Below are 25,815 nucleotides of genomic sequence, written 5' to 3'. Positions count from 1 at the left end.
TACAATTAAATGTAATGTTTGTTGTAAATCTCTCACTTTCACAGGACTGAACCCTTCCACAATAAAAGCATCCCGTCAGACTGCAGCTCAGGCTTCAGGCCGTCCATGGTTTCCTCATGTTAGTCAGTTCCTGTCAGGAGAAAGCAGCGGGGTTCAGGACTTACTGCAGAGGAAGCAGCACTTGTGGAAGCTTTTCCCGTCACACTGGACTTCCTCTGCGTGGTAAACCGTCCCGCCACACGCCGTGCACGTGTTTCCTCCCCCCCAGTTGGGCATCGTGTTCCTGAGGAGAGAGAGGCCACGGTAACGGCAAAATAAAACTTCCAAGTTGGATTGTTATTACAGTGACTGTCAAAATAAAACTACCAAGTCCAGGAGAACATGGACACCACGGAGGAAGCTGTTCTGATTTGCTCTACTGAGCATGTGCAGAAGAACCATGTGGTCGGGGTGTGCGCACGTCGTCGCAGTTTTTCAGTAAAGTTACGTTGGGTTAGGGTCGTCATGGAAACAGATCCGCAAAACTTAACAAAGGTTTTCAGTTTTCCCTTGAAGCCGGGAGGAACCGCTGCTGGGAGAACGTTTCTATTACTAAACTGAGCAACAACAGAAAATGATGATTATTGAATCTGTCAAACTTTTTAATTCTGCTTTTCAAAGACGCCGAGGTCCTTCGCTTCATCACCCCTCAGACTGACCGCAGTCCCTACAGAGTGACCAATCCAGTCCAGTCCAGTCCAGTCCAGTCCAATCCATTCCAATCCAGTCCAATCCAGTCCAATCCAGTCCAGTCCAATCCAGTCCAGTCCAATCCAGTCCAATCCAGTCCAGTCCAATCCAGTCCAGTCCAATCCAGTCCAGTCCAGTCCAGTCCAGTCCAATCCAGTCCAATCTGATAGATGTGTGTTTGGTTTGGAACACAATAGAGTTATGACTGTAGTTCCAGAGTCCAGATTCGAGCTGCTCAGTGTTTGTCAGCGCTGGTTGAAGCAGAACGGGGTCAGCGTGAGCAGCAGGGCAGACTAATGCTCCCAGGAATGTTTGTGCCTCATGACTTCTGTCGTTTGATCGGAGCACCAGGACACAATGGTGAGCTCAAAGTGAACAGAGTTTATTTAGGACACTGATCCAACATTCGGCCTCTAGTTCCAGCCTCACTGACGCTGTGGAGGCTGATGGACGTTCTAAAGACTCCAGGGTTCCCAGAAGAGGAGCTGCGACATCATCGCCCCGAGAACGAGGAGGAAACAGCAGACGGCCGAGGAGTGGAGGGTTGGTTGCTGAGTCGTGGGGGGTTGGTTGCTGAGTCGTGGGGGGTTGGTTGCTGAGTCAGTGGAGGGTTGGTTGCTGAGTCGTGGGGGGTTGGTTGCTGAGTCGTGGAGGGTTGGTTGCTGAGTCAGTGGAGGGTTGGTTGCTGAGTCGTGGGGGGTTGGTTGCTGAGTCAGTGGAGGGTTGGTTGCTGAGTCAGTGGAGGGTTGGTTGCTGAGTCAGTGGAGGGTTGGTTGCTGAGTCGTGGGGGGTTGGTTGCTGAGTCGTGGGGGGTTGGTTGCTGAGTCGTGGAGGGTTGGTTGCTGAGTCAGTGGAGGGTTGGTTGCTGAGTCGTGGGGGGTTGGTTGCTGAGTCAGTGGAGGGTTGGTTGCTGAGTCGTGGGGGGTTGGTTGCTGAGTCGTGGAGGGTTGGTTGCTGAGTCAGTGGAGGGTTGGTTGCTGAGTCGTGGGGGGTTGGTTGCTGAGTCAGTGGAGGGTTGGTTGCTGAGTCAGTGGAGGGTTGGTTGCTGAGTCAGTGGGGGGTTGGTTGCTGAGTCAGTGGAGGGTTGGTTGCTGAGTCGTGGGGGGTTGGTTGCTGAGTCAGTGGAGGGTTGGTTGCTGAGTCGTGGGGGGTTGGTTGCTGAGTCGTGGGGGGTTGGTTGCTGAGTCAGTGGAGGGTTGGTTGCTGAGTCGTGGGGGGATTGTTGCTGAGTCAGTGGAGGGTTGGTTGCTGAGTCGTGGGGGGTTGGTTGCTGAGTCAGTGGAGGGTTGGTTGCTGAGTCGTGGGGGGTTGGTTGCTGAGTCGTGGAGGGTTGGTTGCTGAGTCAGTGGAGGGTTGGTTGCTGAGTCAGTGGGGGGTTGGTTGCTGAGTCAGTGGAGGGTTGGTTGCTGAGTCGTGGGGGGTTGGTTGCTGAGTCAGTGGAGGGTTGGTTGCTGAGTCGTGGGGGGTTGGTTGCTGAGTCGTGGGGGGTTGGTTGCTGAGTCAGTGGAGGGTTGGTTGCTGAGTCGTGGGGGGATTGTTGCTGAGTCAGTGGAGGGTTGGTTGCTGAGTCGTGGGGGGTTGGTTGCTGAGTCAGTGGAGGGTTGGTTGCTGAGTCGTGGGGGGTTGGTTGCTGAGTCGTGGAGGGTTGGTTGCTGAGTCAGTGGAGGGTTGGTTGCTGAGTCAGTGGAGGGTTGGTTGCTGAGTCAGTGGGGGGTTGGTTGCTGAGTCAGTGGAGGGTTGGTTGCTGAGTCAGTGGAGGGTTGGTTGCTGAGTCGTGGGGGGTTGGTTGCTGAGTCGTGGGGGGTTGGTTGCTGAGTCGTGGAGGGTTGGTTGCTGAGTCAGTGGAGGGTTGGTTGCTGAGTCGTGGGGGGTTGGTTGCTGAGTCAGTGGAGGGTTGGTTGCTGAGTCGTGGGGGGTTGGTTGCTGAGTCGTGGAGGGTTGGTTGCTGAGTCAGTGGAGGGTTGGTTGCTGAGTCGTGGGGGGTTGGTTGCTGAGTCAGTGGAGGGTTGGTTGCTGAGTCAGTGGAGGGTTAGTTGCTGAGTCAGTGGGGGGTTGGTTGCTGAGTCGTGGGGGGTTGGTTGCTGAGTCGTGGGGGGTTGGTTGCTGAGTCAGTGGGGGGTTGGTTGCTGAGTCGTGGGGGGTTGGTTGCTGAGTCAGTGGGGGGTTGGTTGCTGAGTCGTGGAGGGTTGGTTGCTGAGTCAGTGGAGGGTTGGTTGCTGAGTCGTGGGGGGTTGGTTGCTGAGTCGTGGGGGGTTGGTTGCTGAGTCAGTGGAGGGTTGGTTGCTGAGTCGTGGGGGGTTGGTTGCTGAGTCGTGGGGGGTTGGTTGCTGAGTCAGTGGAGGGTTAGTTGCTGAGTCAGTGGAGGGTTAGTTGCTGAGTCAGTGGAGGGTTGGTTGCTGAGTCGTGGGGGGTTGGTTGCTGAGTCAGTGGAGGGTTAGTTGCTGAGTCAGTGGGGGGTTGGTTGCTGAGTCGTGGGGGGTTGGTTGCTGAGTCGTGGTTCCAGCGACAGGAAGAGACGGACAGAAGGAACCCAGCAGGTCTGAGCCACGTTGTCTTTCTGGTGAAGCCAGGAAACCCATTGTTGCCACCACATTGTTGCCCATCCTGGACTTTGGAGATGTAATCTCTCCGATGTGTTGCTGCTCCGGTGGCGTCCTGAAGTTTGTACCAAAATAAAAGTCACTTTCTCCCAGGAACCTTCTGGTTCTCCCATCGTCAGGCTCTTCCATGGAGCTCCACGGTTCATAACGTTTCTGATCCACCTGCTGAGTTTACCAGCGGAAACATCTGGTTTATAAGACTTTTCCTATTTCCTGTCCTTTATTGTGAAACCTCGTGGTGTGAACAGGATCTTAATCTTCTCCACTTTTCCTGAGTGAATTAAGGTAAAATAACTAATATTAAAAGAGAATCTGTGTGTTTGTCTCTTTCTAGCGACTTTAAAATAAAATCGTTTGTCTCAGTGATTTTTCACAGAAAACAATATTATCAACAAATATTTTTCCACGGAACAAAGACGAAGGAGATTTTATTTCCTCTGAACTCTGAGAAAAGGACGATTCACTAAAACTCACAACGGAAAACAAAACCATGAGATGATTCGATTTAGACGAATGGAATTTCAACCTGCTGCAGAAGTTTTCACTAATGTTTGTTCTGAATCTGACAAACAACCAAACCAAACTAAACTATATCATATATCTATATCTACACTTTAATATTACACTATTATGATCTACATGTTTAAAATAAATCATGGTACATTCATATAAACCAAATAGTTCAGCTTGTGTTTCTTTATCCTTCTTTTCTGTCTTAAGTTACTTCTTATAATTGAGTAACTAGAAATAAAGACATTTCGGTTTTTCAACCTAATTTCTTCAAACATTAGAAAATCTTTGCTGAAATACAAAGTGAGAACAGAAACAACAGGTAGATTAAAAAGGGGGCGTGTCCTACCTGTGGAGGTTGGCAGTAAAATGTGCAAAATGAAAGATGAAGGAGAATCCAAAGTTAGAGAAGAAGAAGAAGAAGAAGAAGAAGAAGAAGAAGAAGAAGAAGAAGAAGAAGAAGAAGAAGAAGAAGAAGAAGAAGAAGAAGAAGAAGAAGAAGAAGAAGAAGAAGAAGAAGAAGAAGAAGAAGAAGAAGAAGAAGAAGAAGAAGAAGAAGAAGAAGAAGAAGAAGAAGAAGAAGAAGAAGAAGAAGAAGAAGAAGAAGAAGAAGAAGAAGAAGAAGTAGAAGTAGAAGTAGAAGTAGAAGTAGAAGTAGTAGATAATCCAGTGATTGTGAAGCTGCTGCTCCTCTGTTCTCCTCCTGCTCTGCCCCTGGTGCAGCCGCAGCCTGCAGACTGGGCGTGGAGGGCGGGGCCACGGGCGGGGGGCGGGGCCTCAACACTGCTGCCTTTACGTGCACTCGGAAAAGGAAGCCACGCTAAACCACAGGGTGTCGAACCTTTGAGCTCAGAGGAAAACATCAGTTTCATGTTGAGCTTCCAGACGGGTGGAAAAGTCCCGGGGGAAACTTTGAATCCAGCTTTTCTGTGTGACGAGCAGCTTTGTGATCTCCTGGTTCAGCAGCAGCCAGTCACTAACCAAACCAGTCACTAACCAAACCAGTCAGTAACTAAACCAGTCACTAACCAACCCAGTCACTAACCAACCCAGTCACTAACTAAACCAGTCACTAACCAACCCAGTCAGTAACTAAACCAGTCAGTAACCAGACCAGTCAGTAACCAAACCAGTCAGTAACTAAACCAGTCACTAACCAAACCAGTCAGTAACCAAGACCAGTCAGTAACTAAACCAGTCACTAACCAAACCAGTCAGTAACCAGACCAGTCAGTAACTAAACCAGTCACTAACCAAACCAGTCACTAACTAAACCAGTCACTAACCAACCCAGTCAGTAACTAAACCAGTCAGTAACCAGACCAGTCAGTAACCAAACCAGTCAGTAACTAAACCAGTCACTAACCAAACCAGTCAGTAACTAAACCAGTCACTAACCAAACCAGTCAGTTTGAATATGGTCGGTCCTATAACCTCACTGGAACTGTAAACTACAGGGTCAGTAGTTTGGTTTTAGAGCCTGCTGCATTTGTTCTTTGTGAAAAACTCTGAACACATGGTGTAAAGAACCCAGCATGAACACATGAGCCAGTTATTGATGAGTCACCATCTGATGATCCTCCATGGTGATAAGAGGGTGGTGCTCTCCTGAAGAGGCTCCGTCACTCAGTCCTGACAGCCTCTGTGACCTCAAGCTGCTCGCTTCCACCGTTCTGAGGCTCCTCGTTCACTTCAACCTGCAGCGCCACACACAGCCTACTTATTCTCAAACATATCTCACACACACACACACACACACACACACACACACACACACACACACACACACACACACACACACACACACACACACACACACACACACACACACCTAATTTTCCGTCTCCATGGCAACACGAGTCGACCTACAATCAGGATAAAATCCTCCAGTACTTTGTTTATATGTTATTGGAACTTCTTCCTGATGAACTTGATCCTCTAAAGTTAATAAAACCCTTTGTGACTGAAACATGTTCAATCAGAAGGAACACACGGGCGCTACAGCGCCACCATGTGGGCAGAAGGGAAAAGTGAAAGTAATTAGTTCATTAATCATTTTGTTTATAAGGTTCTCACAGCTGTATGAGACACATTAAATACAAATACACACATCATCAATGTGAAGTTTCTGTGAAGTTAAACAAACTGAGGTTGACTGGTGCTGCTGGAGCGACGCCCCATCCAAGATGGCGGCGACGCGGCTTTACGGTGAAGCTTCATGAGCAACGCTTCATTTTTGAAGCTCCGGGACGGTGCCGTCTGTTCAGCTAATGTTGGAAAGCACTTCATACAGTGATGGCCAAATAAAGCTTCATGAAGCACTTTATTTTTTGACTCCACCAGGTGGCGCTCTCGGTTTAATGATAGAGGCTGAAGGACTGGTAATGAAGTGGTTTCAATCGTTTGGAATAGACAGCGCCATCTAGTGGCTGGTGAAGCTTCATTACATCTTTCAGCCTCCATCTTAAAGCCAGAATCCTTTTCTCTGTTGATTCCCTGGAACCAAGTGGAACCGCAGAACGTCTGGTTCTGCTGGTTCCTTCTCTTGAACTCCTCCTCGTCTCCTTCTTGCTCGAGGTGAATTGTTGGTGTTCCTGGAGATGATGATGTTGTATTCGGTGGAGTAGAATAAAACATGAACACGTGGGAAGTGACGGTGGGAGAATTTTAATCACCGATGGAACAGGAGAAACGTTCTCAGTCGACACAGCTACAACGCATCATTATTTCAAGAACGCAGCTTGTCGCCTTTGGCACAGGAAGGAGGTGAACGAGTATGAATACATTGAAATCTTAATAAAAACTGTACATGACCTGGGAGGAGGCCCTGTAGCTCCTCCCTCTGAGCCTCCCGGTACGCCAACGAAGTTACAGTACGCCGATACTCCTCCCCGGACTCCCGGTACGCCTGCTAGTCAAGTACCTGAACGCATCGCGGCTTCGCCCTCCAGTCGTCCAATCGGTGGGACTTTAACACACGGAGGCGCCAGAGAGCTTTTTCCTGCCGACGGGCGGCTGTAAACACTTTAGTGATTTCTTCTTTCTCACAGTACGAGATCAAACACGTGGTTGTGGAACCTGGCGGTCAGCAGCTAACGGGTTCCCCAAGAGAGAAAATCTAAAGGACGACAGGAGGAAACTTCAACTTTCACACAAACTCAAGTTAAAAGTAATTACTTAAATTAGCTAAAATATAAATAGCAATTGGCCGATAATGTACAAACGCTGGGGGGGTCAGGAAGCTTGACCGTGTGTGGAGGGGGAGGGGCTGATTCATAAGGTGACAGTAGTGAGCCAATGTGGCCACAAGAGGGCACTGTCACATCTAAAATCTCGTGTCCCATAATTCAAGCAGGAGGGACGGAGAGTGAACCCGCTAGTGGACCAACCCGCTAGTGGACCAACCCGCTAGTGGACCAACCCGCCTCCTTCCTTCAGTCCGACTCAGGAAACGTTTTCTTCTCTGGTCGATATTCCTCGCTTTAGTTTGGCGAGACGTCCTGCTGGTTGGGGGCGTGTCCTACGTCCAGCCTCCTCTGAGCTGACGCCCTCCTCCTGGCGGCCGGCGTGGCGCTGACCACTTCTCCTAGAGTGCCCGGAGTCTGGAAGAACGCCTGGGAGGAAGAGGAGGAGGAGGAGGAGGAAGAGGAGGAAGCTTCCTTTGGAGTGTGCGGCGTCTGTAAGGACAGGTCAAAGGTCAATAAAACAGGTCAATTTATTTAACTTGTTGTCTGAGTTCTGTCCAGGGCTCAGTCCTGTCTGAATCTATACTTCTCAGATATTTATCCAGCAATGGTCACCCCCCCCAGTGACTTGACTTCTCATGGCTCAGTGGATGGGTTAGGGTTAGTGTTCGCTGCTGCTTCAGGGTTAAGGTTAAGGTTAAGGTTAGGGTTAAGGTTAGGGTTAGGGTTCGCTGCTGCTTCAGGGTTAAGGTTAAGGTTAAGGTTAGGGTTAAGGTTCGCTGGTGTGCTCAGCCTCACCAGTGGTTCAGGTGTGTTGTACGCCCTCCTCTGCTCCGGGCTGGTGGGGGCGGAGCCATGCGGCAGGTCGGCCGTCAGACCGTAGGGCGACGCCCCCACCAGGAAGTGGCCGGGCGACATCACGGCGGGCATGCTGAAGCTCAGACTGGCGTCAGAGGCGCCGCTCAGCAGCGAGTAGTGGGAGAGGGAGGGGGAGGTCACCAGGACGCACGGCAGCGCCAGGGTGGGGGGGAGGGCGACGCCCCCTGCTGGCTGACCGGACGACAGCAGGAAGTTCAGGCCGTTGAGTCCTGGAGGAGGAAACACCACAGGAAGTCACGTAAAGCAACACGACGTCTGAGACCTTTATGTTTGTTTCTGAGGCCAAGAACTTCCTGTCAGCTGGAAGTTAGAGATAGAAAAGCTCCGTTTACCAAATATGGTCATTTTCCTGATAGAGGAGCTTATAGGTGCAGATTTAATGTTTCTTGCATCAAGAACAGTTTGTGTCTGCATGTTCTTCAGGTTCAGATTTATTTCTCCAAACTACCTGCAGGCATGAGTATCAGCAGCAGTACTCCCTTTCTGTACGTAGTAAATATACTTGCTCAAACAACTGAAGGTGTTTAGAAAACAGAACAGAGAGCTTTCATGTCTTTATTCAGTTTCAAGGTGATTACAGACTTTATTCACTGAAGTCAGATTTCCTTTCACATTGACTGAAGGTTCTAAATAGAAATACTGCGTCTGTACTGGAGTGTTGAAAGCTTGGGGGTGTTACCTGCGTTGTTGGGTACGTAGAGGTAGTGTGACGCTCCGGCAGCCTCGCTGAGCGGCGGCGCTGAAGCTCCATATGAACAATCTGCTTCAATCTGAGGCTCGACTCTCGTCTGGAAGGAAAAGAGGAAAGATTGTGAGGGTCCAGGAGATTAAAACACGGCAGCTGCTGGGTTCTTTACAGGCGGCACATAAAAAATCATTTCAACACAAATAGTAGAAAAGTTTCCTGGTTAAAAAGTCTTAATTTCCCTTCAAATGTCCTCGTTTGTTAGAAACGTGTTTGTCTCCAGTAAAGGTGTGTCTGAATCTGAAGGTTCATTATTACAGTAGATTAATCTACTAAACACTCACTCACTCTTTAGAAACTCACCGGAACCATAATCTCACTCCTTAATTCAATGATTAAAATAAACCTTCCAGACTTCAGCCAGAAGTCCCAGAATCAACCAAGCTGATGAACCAATATGACAATTATTAGTCCAGATTACTTTAACATTTGATTATCATCTCACCTTGTGACATTCCTCCAAGCTGGGACTTCCCTTCCTCCTCTTCCACTCCTCCTCCTCATCCTCCTCTCTCCTCCTCTTCCTCCCCTCCTCCGACTCCGGGGCGCGGTACAGCATGACCACGGAGGGCTGGGATAGGCTGGGCAGGTAGGCCAAGCAGTGGGTGGAGGGGTGAGGGGCCAGGCTGGGGGAGGGGCTGCTGCCGGGAGCGAAGGGGGGCTGCAGAACCATGCTGGGTCGGTTCCTGGAGGCGGACCAGAGAAAAGAAGATTCAGACCAGGTCAGGGTCTGGGTGTGACGTCCAGCTGGATCCGGAGCAAACACTGCTGCAGCTTTACGTTCCGACCCAGACCGGACCAAAGAGGCTCCAGGATCTTTAAACTGGACGGGACAAACTGGAAAAGTAGAAAAGACTCAGTTGATTCTGTCAACCGAGGCAGAACACTCAAGCCCCGTTTACACACTTATTGTAATTTAAAGGTTCGACACAAGGGGGCAGTAGACAGAAGCTTTTACATTTCTGCTGCTTTTTCATTCAAACTTGAGAATTCTATCGTTTGTTTTTCTTTTTGGTAATGAAATAAAGACTAACTAACCAACCAACTAGACAGCATTTCCAAGTGAAAACAGAAAACTTTAGTCGTATCTTGGATCTGTTCACACGACAACGGGAGACATGAAAACGCTCCGTCTCCCTGGAAACGGAGAAAACACCATTTTTATGAAATGCTGCAACTGCGTATGTGAACTAGAGCCGCGGTGGGAACAGGTCGCCTCACTGCACACCTTTATCGTAACAGAAGTAAGAACACAATCAAAAATAAATAGTATTTTTTTGCAACGCAGTTGTTTATTACAAGATCTAGTCAAAGCTCTCCTGGCTAAATAGTTCCAATTCAAATCTATCTAACTTATACATTCAGCTAAATTGACAGAATTGTGTCTGAGTAACCTCTGATTCTCTCTGCTGATCCTCCTAAAGGGGGAAACACTTCATCCCCCCACATTCCTGCTCATCCCCCCTCCTCCTGAACGAAGCAGCTAGAAAACCTGCACAGCCTCTTTCTGGCCACAGAAAAGCAACGAGCAGCTGTTTGGTGAACAGCCCCCCCCCCCCCCCCCCCCCCCCCCCCCCCCCCCGAGGGGGCAGCAGAATGTAAAGCGAGCAGCAGAGGCAGTCTGGACTCACTCGGTGTTTCCAACCAGCAGTCGACTCGCTGCAGCGAGACTCAGAGTCTTTCTGGAAAAATCCACCGGCTGGTTCGTCAGGCCTGAAGACAAAGAGACAGTTTGATGGATCCTGGCAGGTTTCATCTGATCTGCGACGCTTCGGTTACGACTGTGACGACGACAGAGATTCGTTACCTATCAGTTCCCGCCGCGGGCTGCTGGGCGCCGAGCTGACCTGCCGCTGCACCGCCGCCACCGGGGTGATGTTGAAGGAGGCGTGACGCGACATCTTCCTCCTCAGATCCTGAGCCGCGGACGACTGTGTGGAACCGGGGGCAGCGACCGCCGCCACGTTCAAGGCGTCTCCTGCAGGGGGCGACAGTGAGACACCTTAGATTTAGACCCCGTATTGTTTTGTTGACAGAAAGAGCTCGTCTCTGATCCTCACCGGCGTTTCCGGCGCCGCTGAAGTCCACGGGTCCGAGCCACTTGAAGGCCGGCTTCCTGCCGCGCTCCTCCCGGACGTGAACCTTCTTGATGAGGCCCAGGCTGGTCAGCACGTTGGCGATGTCGTAGAGACGGCGCACCTTGGCTGAAGACACAGGCGGAGGAGACAGAAATAAAACCGGCTTCATGTCTTCATCTGCAGGACCGGAGTCCAGAACAAGCTACTCACTCTTGTACTTGCTGTGGCTGGACGAGTCCTGACCCTCCTCGATCAGAACCTTCGCCGCCGCGTCCAGAGTGACCGTCTGAGTTTTAGACACCAGGAAAAGCATGACGAACTTCTGGCTCATGATGCGCAGAGACTTGTCCTTCCTGTTGCTTCCAGCTGCAAACAAAACATCAGAAATACATTATGTGGCTGAATGAAGTTTTTTTTTTTAAAGGAAGGGAGTGACTCACTGGAAGATTCAATCTAATTCAGAAATATTCACTCCACAAACCTGCTGCTGCAAATCAAACCAAACTTTAATGATTGAATCATGAATACATGAGATTTACAAGTAATGAATATATGTCATATTAGCAACATCAGATCGGCTTTATTTGACCCTAATAAAAGTCCAGTCTGTGTATTGATGTGAAATATAAAAAAAAACACATAAATCTGCTTTGAATTATTCTTCATTTATGTCTTAATCATTTTAAAAAAGTGTATTATTTCACTATTTTTCACAAGAAATTCAGACTTTTTCCACCTGAAACCCTCCCGTTGAGTATTTCACCTGTTAGATGAGTAGGAAAAGAAAACCTCATTAATTCTGGGGTGTCAAACACATTTTAGTTCAGCTCCATTTCACTTTGAGTGGACTGGACTGCTATAAAGATTAAAAAGAAACTGTTCCTATGGCTGTTGCATTCTGGGTGTTTTTACAAACTGGCCCCGACAGAATGACCCAGAGGTTAAAGTTCACACGAGTCAGCTCGGGTCGCTACTCTTCAGAAATTTGGTTTAAAATAAGAAATGGTTGTTTTCTTTGTCGTTGTTCCAGTTTCCTGCCGGTTCGGCCTCATCGGATCCTCCTGCCGGTCGGTTTGGAGCCGCAGACCTCATGTTTGACTCTCAGCCTCAAAAGGTTTGACAGTTTAAATACTGGACTCCAGAACCAGTGAAGTACTTCTTTGTCACCGTTGTTATATAAACTAACAAAGTCAACATGCAGCGTGGTTTGGTTGCTATGGGAACCACGCCGGTATCCACTCCCGAGGGTTTGAGGCTTTTGTTGTGAAGCCGAGGGTAAAAGGTAAAGACATAGTTACCGTTCCCAGCGTCTCCCTCGGCTCCGTCGTCCTCTGGGCTGGGCGGGGTCTCGCCCACCTCGCCGGCCGGCTCCATCTGCAGGTGGTATCCCTGCTGCAGCCCCCGCCGCTGCAGCTCCTGCAGCGTGGCCTCCAGCCGCTGCCGCCCGTACCAGGTGTAGCTGTTCTTGGCGATCCGGCCTACGATCATCAGCGACTCCAGCACGTTGACGATGTCGTAGATGCGCCGCCGCTCCACCCCTGCCAAGGCCGGCGAGACGATTCATTAACACTGCATGTGGGCCTCGGCGACGCACGCCGGCATTCGCCCGGTTCTTACCCAGATGAGTCGCCACCTCGTCCAGGGAGATCCGGATGGGGCTGTGAAGAGGGGTGTGGTCGGGGTAGAGGGCCAGGAACTTCTGACAGAGCAGCCCCAGACTCTTCTGCTTCCTGCTCGGCTTCTTCTCCGTGTCGTCCTCCTCGTCCACAGCTTCCAGCTACACGGACGGAACAACACATGCGATCTGACGTATTACAGCTAAAGAGACACAGATAATCAGCAGGTTGCAGTACTTTGGATTATAAAACACTTTGTCTGTTTAGAACGGGCGTCAAACCTAAATTTCTCAAAATAATTGTTCGGTTCAAGCCTTTATTTATTCAACTAATAATGAAATCATAAAGGTTCAGAGCACAAACTATCATTTTATTGAGCTTTAATGACGACATTAAGAGTTTATTTGAGAATTTAGCCAATATGAGTCTTATGAAGCCTGAAAGTGTTTTAAAGTAACTGCTGTGTCTCCTGAACACAAGGAGACATTTTTAGACTCAAATAACTAAACCACAGACTATTTTCACAAACATACCTGAGGGGGGGTTTCTGCCTCCGCCTCCTCCACCACGGCGTCCGGCCTGGACGGCTGGTCCTTGTCGTTCTCCATCGGTCTGAACAGAACCTTCTTCATCTCCCTGTCGCGGATGTCCGGGCTTGCCGCGCTGATCAGCATCTTCAGGTTGGCCGTGGGCGTCCAGGGCTCGGCCAGAGCGCCACGCTTGATGGGGGTGATCTGGGTGAGGTCGGGGTTGGCAGCTCTTCTGCTCGCCAGCAGGGCGGGGACGGTGGGGTCGGCAGGTTTCAGAGGGGTGGATCTCACCCTCTCTGCGAAGATGTTCTCCTGTGATCCCAAAGAGTGAGAAGACTTTAGATACGAGCATGAATCAGATGGAAGTAAGAGATGGTTGGTAGAGCGGTCCTCTCTCAATAGGAATTCAATTCAACTTTATTTATAAAGCACCAAATACAACAGTCATCTGTAGGTGCTGGAAAAAACCCAACAAATCCTCATGAGCAGCAGATTAATTTGCGACTGTGGAAAGAAAAACTCCTCTAACAGGAAGAACCTTTGTAGAAACCAGAGTCAGAGGTGGAGACTTTCTGCTGACTGGTTGGGGGGGATAGAAGAGAGGAAAGGATAGGATAGACAGAGAGAGATTGGGGGATAGAGGAGAGGAAAGGATAGGATAGACAGAGAGAGATTGGGGGATAGAGGAAAGGAAAGGATAGAATAGACAGAGAGAGATTGGGGGATAGAGGAGAGGAAAGGATAGAATAGACAGAGAGAGATTGGGGGATAGAGGAGAGGAAAGGATAGAATAGACAGAGAGAGATTGGGGGATAGAGGAGAGGAAATGATAGAATAGACAGAGAGAGATTGGGGGATAGAGGAGAGGAAAGGATAGAATAGACAGAGAGAGATTGGGGGATAGAGGAAAGGAAAGGATAGAATAGACAGAGAGAGATTGGGGGATAGAAGAGAGGAAAGGATAGAATAGACAGAGAGAGATTGGGGGGATAGAGGAGAGGAAAGGATAGACTAGACAGAGAGAGATTGGGGGATAGAGCAGAGGAAAGGATAGAATAGACAGAGAGAATGGGGGGATATACAAACCTTGATTTGGAAGGACTCAGGTTTGATTCTTCTTTCACCCTGTTCATGTTGAATGTGACTCACTGTGTACAGCATTATATCAGTGAAATCCATTCACCCACCAGCCCTCTTCAAGCTGGATCAAACAAAAGCTTCCACATCTGGTCCACATCAGCCCACCTTGTGATCACTTCGCCCCCCATCTCCTCCTCCATGGTCCTCCTTCACCGCCACGCTCCTCCTGGGGCTGGTCAGGTCCTTCAGGGCCAGGCACTCCCCTTCCATCTGCGGTGCACAAGCACATTGATCAGCTGTCTGATCGATGGAGATCCTGACCGATATGTGAGGTCAAGGTTTGGAAAAGTCGGAGTAGAATTTGGCGCAAATTAGCTGGTAGCAGCTAACTTCGTCCTAAACGCTTCACTTCTTCACACTTTTGGACAAAATGACGTCATAACCTGACTTGGCAGCTGCTATAAAACTCCTGAAACTGGCAGTTTTAATCCACATTATAGTTATAACATGGTAATAACAGCCTCAGATGGAGAACCACAGCACGTCCCCTGAAAACTATGAACTATTCAGATTTATGTCTGTGAAGATAAAAGAAGATGTTACAGTATTTTTAGTAGTTTGTAGAGAATGTTAGCGTCCTTTAGCTCACGGAGCTACACTTATCAAGAGGCAGCAGGAGGCCATACTTCACCTCAATCCGTGTATAAACGAATGAAAAATCCCGATTCTGTCCGGTTTCTTCACTCCAGCATAGCAGCTTTGTTTTCCTCTTTAGAATGTCGGGGTTTCGTCCTCCGTCCCTCACTGTCCTCCGCGGCTCGTGCGGTCCGACTCCCTGGACCTTCAGCGGGGACTCTGTCTTCGGCCTCACCCGCTCAAGCTTGTTTTCTGGCGCCGTCCGACGGCCGGCTCGCCTCAGCCAATCAGCGCCCCGGAGACTGCCCGCGTCACGCTGCTCCGGCCAATAATGCTTCGCCGTCATCGGGCGCGCGCATCGGTTTTCTCACCGCGAACACGCTTCTGTCTCGTGTTGGCGGGGCAACCGGCGCGCTCCGACATATCTTGGATCAGACAGGAGTCTCACTCTGCAGCTTTGTAATTGTTTGAATTTGAAGCATACATGACCGAGTTTTGCAACATGGATGCGATTGATTTAGTAATTGTACATATTTTTATATTTAGAGAAGATCAAATACTGTAAAGGTAGAACTAGGATAACAATAAACACAACGAGAGACTTTATACCACACAAAAGGGAACTCAATTCATATATTGATGAGAAAAACTTTAGTCAAGGGATTTTATTTTTTGTTCTGGAGCAAACATGTCGCCTTTCAAATCAACTCTTTATAATAAGATAAGACTTAAAATGTATTCCTTTGACAATTAATTGTAAAATAGCTTCCAAAGACAGTCACATGTAGCCATGATTCCGCGCAGAGTGGCTCTTCCTGGTTGTAAAGGATCTTTGTCTACAGCTGATGGCTGCAGGCCGCCCCGCTCGGTTTCTCCCCCCGCAGTGAACGCAGCAGCTCAGACCCCCCCTGCGCCGCCAAACCCGCTATTAATACATTTAACCTGATCACCCGGCAGCCTCTGGGGGTGGGGGGGGGCGCGAGTGGCGCCAATTGCACCTGAGCCATAGCGCCAAAAGTTGTGAAGAAAGTTTTCTGCGCAGACTGGATTCCCGCCCTGTATGCAACCCCCCCCCCCCCCACCCCCCCACCGGAGGTGACATAATGGTCACCGACACAAATCTGCCGCCAAACGCTTTAAAATCTGAGCAAGTGGAGGGAAGAGCTCATGTGATCTGCAGGAAATCAACACAGACTGCAGATGTATTTATAGTTTTCTGTGCAAAACATCCCCACATATTTAAAGATAAATTGTTTTGATTGTATCTGCAGTGAGGTATGATTATCCTCACAATACTTTGGGGAAATTTTTGTTTTCCGTCTGACAATTCCATTTAATTTTCAATCCAGCTTTAATCACAGCAATTACAGCAAAGTCGTCTCATGGCACCGGAACTGACAAAACCAAAACACATCCCACATGAGGAAACACCTGCCATAGTGGGAAGAGAACAGATCCCCTGGTACCAGGTCGGAACCTGAGGAGAACCAGACTGAGGGCCGACCCACACAAGAACGCCGCTTCACGTAAACGCATTGTTTTCGTCTGATCATCCAGAGTTCAGCGTTTCACGAGCGCAAAAACGTTTTTTCTTCAAACATGGGTTCCAGAGTGGGGACATTTTAAAACACTGGCTTGGCCTTGAGGTGTGGAGGGAAAGGACTCACATCTGCAGAAAACCAGGAGGTCAGCGCCTCTTCTGCATTTGTTTGGTGTATTTGGTGAGTTACAGTGCCAAATTGTTTTTCTTCTTTAGTGGCCCTAAAACTCTTCCGTAGGATAGAAACATTAATGTGAGCAAAAAAAGAGACTTTATAGATCGTCGAAGCAAATCCAGTTCTGGGTCTCACCTCTGCTAAACATTGAGCTGCAAGCTGAAGACACTCGAGCTGAAGTTGGGATTATTCTTAGTGTGACATTTGTCTTTAGTGTCAGATACATTTTCATGAATACTACGTCAAATCAATACAAAGTCCACACATTCCTTGATACCTATTCTATTCTAACGTTCTATGCTCCAAGACAGACGGTGGTTCGAGTCTTCAGACCTCCTGAGGCGGGGTTCACCCAGCGTTGTCTTTCCTCCTTCAGGTTCAGGTTCTCATTGTGCCCAGGGTTTCTCAGGATAGGGTTGTTTTAGTTTCAGTAAGAGGTTGTTGTTTTCCATGGTGGGGTTGCTAGCCCAACGCCCAACTCTCTACCCTGGAGGACCAAGTGCTGCTTTTAGTCTGCATGTCAAGGAATGTCAGTAACTCCAGCCCATCAGGCAAGTTGTACATCACATATTACTAAGTAAAGAAAACCACTTTCAACAGAAGAACTTTAGTTTCCATGAAGCTGTGAGGACAAATTCATTCTTCTATTTTCTGTCCCACATTCATCACAGTGAAGGTTGTGAGTCTTGGGTCACATTGGATGAAGGACGGGACCTAATGTTGGTCATTTCATCCTCTCTAATCCAGCCCATAATAATCACCAGACAGCGTGTGCTGCTGATTTATTCTAACAGTCATTCTTCTGATCGTTCTGCTCATTTCTATTCAGATTCTACCGAGCACAACCTTCCTTTATACGCCCAGAGATGAAGGAGCGTTCCTTTGAAGTCACATGATGTAAATGAAAGTGAAAGCATGAAGAGAGTTTTTAGACGCCTAGTTTACTGAGTGGTTTTATTGAGCGTCGCCTTCAAACGTCACCAGACAGAAACAACTTCACCGTGTAACTGGACAAGTTCCTCCTCAGATTGACTTCAGTCTAAACTATTCAATAACTTTATTCTCCATCAACATGAGTCCTTTTTGGGTAAGACTGTTTTATATCTTTACATCGTTTGATGATTAATTTAAATGTGTTAAATATTATTTTGAAAAATGTTTAAATGTTGTGAGTTTTTCTATGTGTAAACTATACAGCTTTTGTTTTTTAATCATTTATTTAAGAGACGTAAACAAGAGCCGATATCTGCCAGTAGTAAGTCACTTTTTATTTCACAGAATTTGCTAAATTCACATTTATTCCTAAAACAAGTGCTACTTAAACAAAATGAATAGGAAATGTGATTTATGAGATAGATGTGCTTGTTCCGACAGCTTTTGATAAACCATGGAGAAACGTACCATGGGGGTGAGTATTTGAGGTGAAACACAAGAAGTATTTGTGGGAAAAAGGTTTATACTCCATCCTGATCTAATATAACTTTGAACAGGAACAAAATGGAAGACTTTGATTATGTGAAGATCTATGAACCTCAGTCAGGAGTCCAACACCTCAGAGTCCTGCTGTACGGACCGCCGGGCTCTGGAAAGTCCAGCTTCATCAACTCAGTGGACAGCGCTCTGCGAGGAAGAATCGCCACTCGAGCCTTGGCAGCCACTGGCTACGATCACAGCTTCACCAACACAGTATGAAGAACTCCTTATCAATGTTATTCTGTTGATCAGTCACACACAGTTTTCCTCAACCTAACGACAGAACGACTCCCAATGAAGTCAAACAGAGAAACGGAGCAGTTGAACCACTGAAGGCTCAGAGCTCCTCCTAACCTTGTTCTCACTTATTTCAACTTGCAGTACAAAAGTTTTAAAATCCAGAGAGAAAAGCCTGGAACTTTTTATCCTCTCGTCTTCAGTGACACCATGGGTGTTGAGAAGGGCTCTGACAGAGGAGTCGATGTGAAAAATATCAAACTGATCATGGAAGGACACGTCAATGACGGGTGCAAGGTACGAACTTTTTATTGTTTATCTTCTATCCTTTTTTATTGAACAAGGACAGTAAACACAGCTCAATAAATAATATCACATTATTATTAAACATAAGAAAAAAAACATATCAGTCCACACTCGAGCCAAAAATGTATTAAAACTGCACTGAGACTTTGAAAATGTGATTTCCAGCTCCTTCCTGGCAGTACCCCAACTGAGTCCTTCTACAATAAAAGTCCGACCATCAAGGACAAAGTTCACATTCTGGTTTGTGTTGTTCCTGCCACCACATCCAACCTGATGGACGACGATTCTGTTCGTAAGATAAAGGAGGTCAGAGAAGAAGCCCGGGACTTAGGTGAGTTTATTAAGCTGTTTTATTTAAAACTCCATTAGATCTTAGATGCAGTTAGAAAACACGCAGGTCCTGATCTCCTGGGACGTTCACATGTTAATAGATTAATACACAACCAGCAACCAACGTTTGACAGCATCTGCTGTTGTTTATTATTGTGTCTGTATTTAATGATCATAAAGGAGTAAATCTGCTCAGGCTTCAGTCGACTGGCTGCTTTTATTGTGGCGAGATCCATTTCCTCTGCTGCCACGTGACTTTTATTCCCTGATTGATTATGAGATTCTCTGTGTTGCACAACAACCTTTGGCTTCGTGACTAATCAGCTCTAGATTATGTTAAAATGAGTTTAATGCCAAGTCCAAATGTATTTGCTGTTATGTTGGTATTCTTAGTAAGTTGGTCATTGAAGCAGTGTTTCAAACTTGGCCGAAGCTCTGAGGAAACTGAAGGTTTGTGCTTTTTGCTCTTTTCCTTGCAGGAATCCCCCAAATAGCTGTTCTGACTAAAATCGATGAAGCCTGTCCGGAGGTCCAGAAAGACATGAGGAACGTCTACAAGAGCAAGTACCTGAAAAGTCAGGTAGGGAGTCATTGTCTGAAGAGGGCAAACATTAATCCAACATCAGAGGAACTCTTCCAGTTATTCAGAAAACATAGGAAGTTTTTAGCAAAAAAAAAATGAAATACCTTTTCAAAACACCGTTTTTCTTCAATGTGTTTGTTGTTGAATGGTAGATGGAAGCACTGGGTGCCACCGTGGGGATTCCAATGAACTGCATCTTCCTGGTGAAGAACTACAGCGAAGAAACCCAAACTGAGGAGGACACTGATACTCTGATACTGAACACGATGAGGAAGATCCTCGACTACGGAGACGACTTCCTGACTGACAACGTTCCTACGATGGACAGAGAGAAACCTTCAGAACGATTCAGACCAAAACACTGAGGGACATGTCCACTGTCCTCTTTAGAACTTTGATCACTTTATGAGTCTCTTATCTACACTGTCAATAAAATGTGCACTACGTGATGTAGATCAGCACAACAATGGTTTATAGTTCAACTTAAAATATCTACGGTTGGAAAGGTAAATGTAAAATGAGCTTTTGACTGATTTTGACTCTTTCGTTGCGACCAAGTTTCACATTTGATGAATCAGTTGTGATGCTGATTGTTGATCGTGATGGAAAGATTTCACTTCTTCTTTTGTTCTAATAAATATTTGGTCTGCAAAGAAAAACGCTGCCCCCCCCCCCCCCCCCGGGGTCCTGCTCTGTCTGGTCTGGGCCTCCCTCGGGGGGGGGGCGGTGTCGCTGCAGGCCTCCCTGCAACAGTTCTGACCACACCCAATGGGCAAACCACACACACACACACACACACACACACACACACACACACACACACACACACACACACACACACACACTGCTGTTGCTTGTTTTCTACCATCATTTCTTCAACTATGAAAATCATGCACTTTTGTATTTGATGTCGCTCCCTTGTTCATTTATGTTCCTGCTGGACAGCCATGTTAATATCTAGACAGAGCTGCTCTGGTTCCTCTAATCTATTGATTAATCTATTATTATTATTATTATTAGGAAGTCAGACAGGAAGCTGCCATAATAAAAGTATCCACTCATTTTTAAAATACAGCCAAAGGTAAAATACACAAAGAGAATAAAAGACCCTTTTACTATATATACAGATGGTTTGAGTTTGGATTGGCTTTTTAAAAAGCTTTTATTAAGTTATGTGACATTAGAATATGAGAAACACCCTCTGTGTGATGAGGTCCATCTCAACACGACTGGAAACTACAACCAGAGTAACAGTGATGGAACCTCTGAAGCACTTTCTTTATTTTCTGGCTCCACCAGGTGGCGCTCTTGGTTTGAAGAGAGAGGTTGAAAGACTGACAATGAATTGTGCTTTCAAACATTTGTTGAATAGCACAGCGCCATCTGGTGGCTTCAGAAATCAACGCCCGTGGTTGATGAAGCTTCATTTGGCCTTGCTCAAGGACACTTTGACATGTGGACAGGTAGAGAATCAAACCTGCAATATTCTGATTGAGAGACGAGCCTTAATAATGTAATAACGCTGCATTTTGTCATAATCTGCTGGTAATAAAATGCTTGAATACATTTTGTAATAACTGCTGCAATAAGTAACAAGTTATTACAAAATGTTTATAACAAAATGTAGTGAAGCATTTTATTACCAGCAGATTGTTACATCATGTAACATTATGACATCATGCTGATGGTTGTTTACGTGTTTCAGCAGCACATGAAACAGGGAAACATTAACGTGGTCATTTCTCTGCGTCCGTCTGCCCCGGGGCGTCTCGCCTCACATTTCCAATCATCCAATCATGTTCTTCCTCTGCTTAGCACTAATGTGCAGCACCTGTGGTCTCCCTGCCTTCCCTGTGGAATTCAACTCCTCCTTCTGTTGTCTGCTCAGCTCGTCTGGGTTCCTGGACTACTATTTAGATAAACTCAGTGTTTATGGAAACTTGGGAGTCTGCGCCTTGGTCCATCCTCACACGTCCCGACGGCAGTATAATAACCTAAAGCTGTACAATTGAAAAAACATTATACTTTGTGAAGAATAGAAATGTTTTCACATAATGTCTTTTGAATTTGGTCAATCTGATATTTCCAGTTTAACTTTTCATCCAGTGTCACACCCCAGAACCTGAATATCGAAACCCTTTCAATATGTCTTCCATTTAGAGACAACTGGATGTCAGCATTTCATTTGGAATTTGGAATCACCATAAATTTAGTTTGATTTACATTTAGCGATTTATTTCTTTATTTAATTACTTCTAACCGACTCTTTATTTTTACCATTTCTTTTTGGATTGTTTTACTCATGTCCTTTGAATTATTCCCTGACAAAAAAAAAGAAAAATGGTATCATCAGAAAATAACACAAACTAAAATGTTTCTGATGCTTCACATGAACCATTTATGTACAGAATTAAAGGTTTAGGCCCGATAATGGAACCTTGGGAATATTCACATTGAATTTAACATTTTTCTGAGGTATTGCCAGCAAACTGCACAAATGGTCTGTTTTGTAAATCAGTTCTGATCTAATTTAACACTCCTCCCCTAATCCCATAAAGTTGTAATTTCTCTAATCGAATCTTGTGGTTTATGGAACCAAATGCTCTTTGAAGATCAGGAGTGCTTCGTTTACGTTCTGTTGCTGTGGTGAGGAGCTCGGTGGATTTCATTAAACCTCAGGCTGTGGATCAGTTGGTTCAAAACCCAAACTCAACAAATGATTTTTTTCTATTAATGCATCTAATCTGTAAACAAAAAGTTGATCAATAATTTAATCAAACTGATAGTAGAGCTATTGGAGGGTTATTGATGAGGAAGTGTTTATCGAACGAAAGACTTTCTATGGTTGAAAAGTATTCCTGTAGTTTTGAAAGAACTGACGGCTGAACACACCCACACACACACACACACACGCACACACACACACACACACACACACACACACACACACACACACACACACACACACACACACACACACACACACCCACCCACCCACCCACCCACCCACCCACACACACACACACGCACAGAATTTCTCTCAGTGAGTTACTTTCACTTTCAAAACAAAAGCCTTTAATTAGCAGCTGTCAACAAATGTCAAATGTTTAATCCCCATGAATCATCTGTTGACAATATTTAATTTTGAAAGAAAAGAAGATGTGGAATTGAACCTGCAGAGAGTTCCTGGTGTGAAGCAGGCGTACAGTGTGAACACTTCGTTCACAGTCGAGGTGTTCTGGTCATGTTCAGAGCAGCAGGTGAAACGTTGGTGACGTAGATTACTGTGATGGAGGGAATGTTTGTCATGTGATCTCCAGCTCCATGGTGGGTGACCAACTGTCTCACAGGCTCACCAGTTCGAGGTCTAAAGGCTCTACGGGATGGAATCTGTGTTCAGTTAATGAGAGAAGTGGAGGTAGAATCCTCCAATCCTCTCCAACATGTCAAACAATGTGTATTACTGAGTTTCGACTGTCAGTATTAGTCTGCAGCTGGTTACTGTTTCAAAGTCTGGGCCTGGAAGCTGCTTTATTTATGCTCATAACTCTGTGCAACAGCATTGACATCAAGTGTGTCACTGGAGTTTGTGTTCAAACTCAACTCCACTCAAAATAAACCAAAACTGTGTTTTAACTTCAGAATAAAACTAAATCCAGGTGAAAACCTCTTCCTGTGTCTGTTGGGACTGCAGGTTAACCACCAGGAGACGGAGGGCGCGGTTCACATGGACCGGTGTGCTCAATCAATGAAATGTTCCCTTCAGGTGTTTACTGTGTTCAACCAGTTAGTTTAGTTGGTCGGCAGAAACACCTGAACACAACGTGGTGATGGTTTCTCTTTCACTCATGAAAGACCCACAACTATAGAAGGAATTCCTCTGGTAAAACAGTGGCGCTGCCCTCAGAACATCAATCCTGCTTTAAATGATTCTGATCAGCTGTGAAAAACAGAATAAGTGGAGCCGTCAGTGTAAATACTGTGTTTGTGTTTCTCTTTACCCTATTGAGGGCTGCAGGGCAGGAGCATGACCAGATCACACCGGCCGAGTCACAAAGACGGTCTGTGAATGGGTGAATGTGATCGTTTCAGAAACATCTGGTGTCGGAATTAGTTTGAAAACGGTGTCAGTTTATACTGAAAGAATAAAAATAATAGGCCTACATTTTATTTTCAGCATCTTTCAGGACAGCCAAGGTCAGAAAGAACATGTTAAAATACAGTTATAAACAATAAAAACATTCAGGTATTTTAATATTTATACACACTTTCACACTGCCTCGCAGAGCATCGTGCTTGGAAAAGGCAAGGCAAGTTTATTTATAGAGCACCATTCACTGAGCTTTACTAAGAAATAAAAGAAATGGTTTAAAGTGAACAATTAAGAATCTTAATCGAATGATTTGAGCAAGATTTCCTAATAATTGATCTATTAAAGACGATCTATTGGAAAACAGCAAGACCATCGTACAGTCGACGTGTCTTTTATCTTAATAACCAAGGCAATATATTTCCTGTTTTAATTACCACAGAAAATATGTTTACATTTCCCTCACTGAGCAATAAGATTAATAAATGAAGGTGGAATTATCCTAAGAGCTGAAAATGGCCAGGAGCTGATCACAATCAATACTAATAAAACATTAAGCAATCAATACAGGGAGTGGTCAGTAATAAGTCCGTTTGCATTATGGCTGGACTGGATGAGATTCTAGACAAATGGAGGTTATATCTCGGTTCCTATAACCTGTTGTGAGCGACGATAGACTCCATCTTTAACTTGGAGAGGATAAGGTTAGAAGTTTGACGGAATAATGGAGGAGCAAAGACAAAGTACCTCCATGTCTGTTCGTGTTTCCCACACCTGAAATATATTCCTCTTTTAAAACCAGCAGCACTGCCTTACAAAACTATTTATTAGGAGGTGTGGCATGATTGTTACGTGACAGAAGAAAATAGTATGAATCATTGAATGTCTTTAAAAAGTACAATGAAATTGAGAGTGAATTCCTCATAATACAATGGCAGCAAAACAATACAGAATCTGAACATAATTCATAGATGAAAAACCCCATATATTGCATATAATTCTTATAAAATGTATTGTTCAGTCTGAGAGGAAGTCTCCAGTACAGTTGAGCTTTATGTTGGGTTCATGAACCAAGATTCTCTAGAAGGAATATTTAGTGTTAATCTTTGGTTCTCGGTGAGTGTATGACCGATAATGGATCATATTTTGCATTGAGATGAACTCCAGATCAAAGAAAACAAAGTTTGTGTTCAACTAAAAGGAGAACTTTTATTTTAATCACAAAAAATGATCTTTTCCTCTCTAGTGTCAGATTCTATTTAAGAACACGATTTAGAATCACCATGTTTTCTACATTATTGATGCAGCTGTTGGAACCCAGTCTGGTTCTTCTGGTTCTTTGGTTCTGAACTTAAATAATAATATTGTGTCCTTATGTCCCGGACTGGATGAAGAGTGAGTGAGTGATTTTACTTTTATTCCAACGCAACAATTGAACAAGAACTTAGAACTTAAGACTTGAAGGCACAACCCAGAAGAGTTTATTAGACTTTGAGGAGGAACTAGTCAGACAGGCTGTAATCCAAAACAAATCTCATGATCCTGTTTCCATGCAGGGAGATTCAAAACTGCTAAACCATCAGAGGTCAGCCAAGGATGTCATGCCTGCATAACTGTTGACACTGAGTGCACCACACAAATAAAGGTAGAAAGGGTGAGTCACCACTGCTGAGAGCTGCTATCAGCACAGAAACACCTGAAACAAGGTGGTAAACACACAACCGGTAAATCAGAATGTGCTTATGAACAAAACACAAGAGACACTCCAGCCACTGTCAGAGGAGATGAAGCAACACTCACCACTTCAGGAATGTCAGGGCTGGATTGTTGTTGACGGGTTCGGGTTCGGCTGTTACATCAGCTGGATGGAAGATCTCCAGAAACCTCAGAACCTGTTGACGGGTTTGTTTTAACAACAACATGCTTCTGGTTTCTCCAGAACATCATGACTCTGCAAAGTCTACAAGGGAAGCCACTTATATTTATTTAAGAATAAAGACATATTCTGTTCCCTGAATTAATAAGATGAATGTTGGAAACTATTGAACTTTTGTAGGTTTTTACAGTCACTTTGTCCTTGGAGATGAGAACGGAACTGGCAAACCACCAACCCAACTTTAGTTTCCATGAAGCTGTGAGGACAAATTCATTCTTCTATTTTCTGTCCCACATTCATCACAGTGAAGGTTGTGAGTCTTGGGTCACATTGGATGAAGGACGGGACCTAATGTTGGTCATTTCATCCTCTCTAATCCAGCCCATAATAATCACCAGACAGCGTGTGCTGCTGATTTATTCTAACAGTCATTCTTCTGATCGTTCTGCTCATTTCTATTCAGATTCTACCGAGCACAACCTTCCTTTATACGCCCAGAGATGAAGGAGCGTTCCTTTGAAGTCACATGATGTAAATGAAAGTGAAAGCATGAAGAGAGTTTTTAGACGCCTGGTTTACTGAGCGGTTTTATTGAGCGTCGCCTTCAAACGTCACCA

At 45.9% G+C, this 25,815-nt stretch overlaps 3 protein-coding genes across 4 annotated transcripts in view; 1 reads left to right on the top strand and 2 right to left on the bottom strand.

The window, feature by feature from the left end:
• Positions 1-4,582, bottom strand: part of csrp2 (cysteine and glycine-rich protein 2) — a 12,147-nt gene extending 7,565 nt beyond the window's left edge. The window contains exons 1-2 of one of the 2 annotated variants that reach the window (XM_080492010.1): positions 4,189-4,582; positions 165-283 (exon numbers count right to left, since the gene is read on the bottom strand). In XM_080492010.1, coding sequence (XP_080348136.1) covers positions 165-276 — 112 coding nt within the window. In that variant the 5' untranslated portion in view covers positions 277-283; positions 4,189-4,582. The remainder of the gene's footprint in view (positions 1-164; positions 284-4,188) is intronic. The other variant, XM_080492009.1, reaches the window with a different exon arrangement.
• Positions 4,583-6,486: 1,904 nt separating this feature from the next.
• Positions 6,487-14,747, bottom strand: e2f7 (E2F transcription factor 7). The gene is made up of 13 exons (XM_080492309.1): positions 14,644-14,747; positions 14,118-14,222; positions 12,876-13,184; positions 12,344-12,503; positions 12,025-12,264; positions 10,937-11,092; positions 10,709-10,852; positions 10,456-10,626; positions 10,280-10,361; positions 9,094-9,334; positions 8,583-8,691; positions 7,823-8,112; positions 6,487-7,516 (listed from the first exon to the last, which is right to left on the bottom strand). Exons 2-13 carry the CDS (start codon positions 14,220-14,222, stop codon positions 7,322-7,324), a joined length of 2,202 nt encoding a protein of 733 aa, XP_080348435.1. The 5' UTR covers positions 14,644-14,747; the 3' UTR covers positions 6,487-7,321.
• Positions 14,748-17,265: 2,518 nt separating this feature from the next.
• Positions 17,266-19,980, top strand: LOC308126957 (interferon-induced protein 44-like). The gene is made up of 8 exons (XM_080491672.1): positions 17,266-17,390; positions 17,528-17,558; positions 17,678-17,711; positions 17,794-17,989; positions 18,158-18,310; positions 18,485-18,650; positions 19,129-19,229; positions 19,385-19,980. The coding sequence occupies exons 1-8, from the start codon at positions 17,376-17,378 to the stop codon at positions 19,595-19,597; spliced, it is 909 nt and encodes a 302-aa protein (XP_080347798.1). The 5' UTR covers positions 17,266-17,375; the 3' UTR covers positions 19,598-19,980.
• Positions 19,981-25,815: the final 5,835 nt, after the last annotated feature.

The sequence above is a fragment of the Lipophrys pholis genome (genome assembly GCF_963383615.2).
Source record: "Lipophrys pholis genome assembly, chromosome: 22".
Classification (NCBI taxonomy): domain Eukaryota; kingdom Metazoa; phylum Chordata; class Actinopteri; order Blenniiformes; family Blenniidae; genus Lipophrys; species Lipophrys pholis.
Note: the sequence above shows the minus strand (reverse complement) of the source record. Positions and strands in the feature narration are given on the sequence as shown.

Bases quoted from the DNA above. Each gene is read 5' to 3' on its own strand.
- e2f7 (XM_080492309.1), bottom strand. From the start codon at position 14,222: ATGGAAGGGGAGTGCCTGGCCCTGAAGGACCTGACCAGCCCCAGGAGG. The intron at 10,362-10,455 runs GTAACGAATCTC...CTTTGTCTTCAG, and splicing joins CCCGCGGCGGGAACTGATAG to GCCTGACGAACCAGCCGGTG. The intron at 8,692-9,093 runs GTGAGATGATAA...TTTTCCTTCCAG, and splicing joins GCTTGGAGGAATGTCACAAG to ACGAGAGTCGAGCCTCAGAT.
- LOC308126957 (XM_080491672.1), top strand. The intron at 17,559-17,677 runs GTAAGTCACTTT...TTGTTCCGACAG, and splicing joins AGAGCCGATATCTGCCAGTA to CTTTTGATAAACCATGGAGA. The intron at 18,311-18,484 runs GTACGAACTTTT...TGTGATTTCCAG, and splicing joins ACGTCAATGACGGGTGCAAG to CTCCTTCCTGGCAGTACCCC.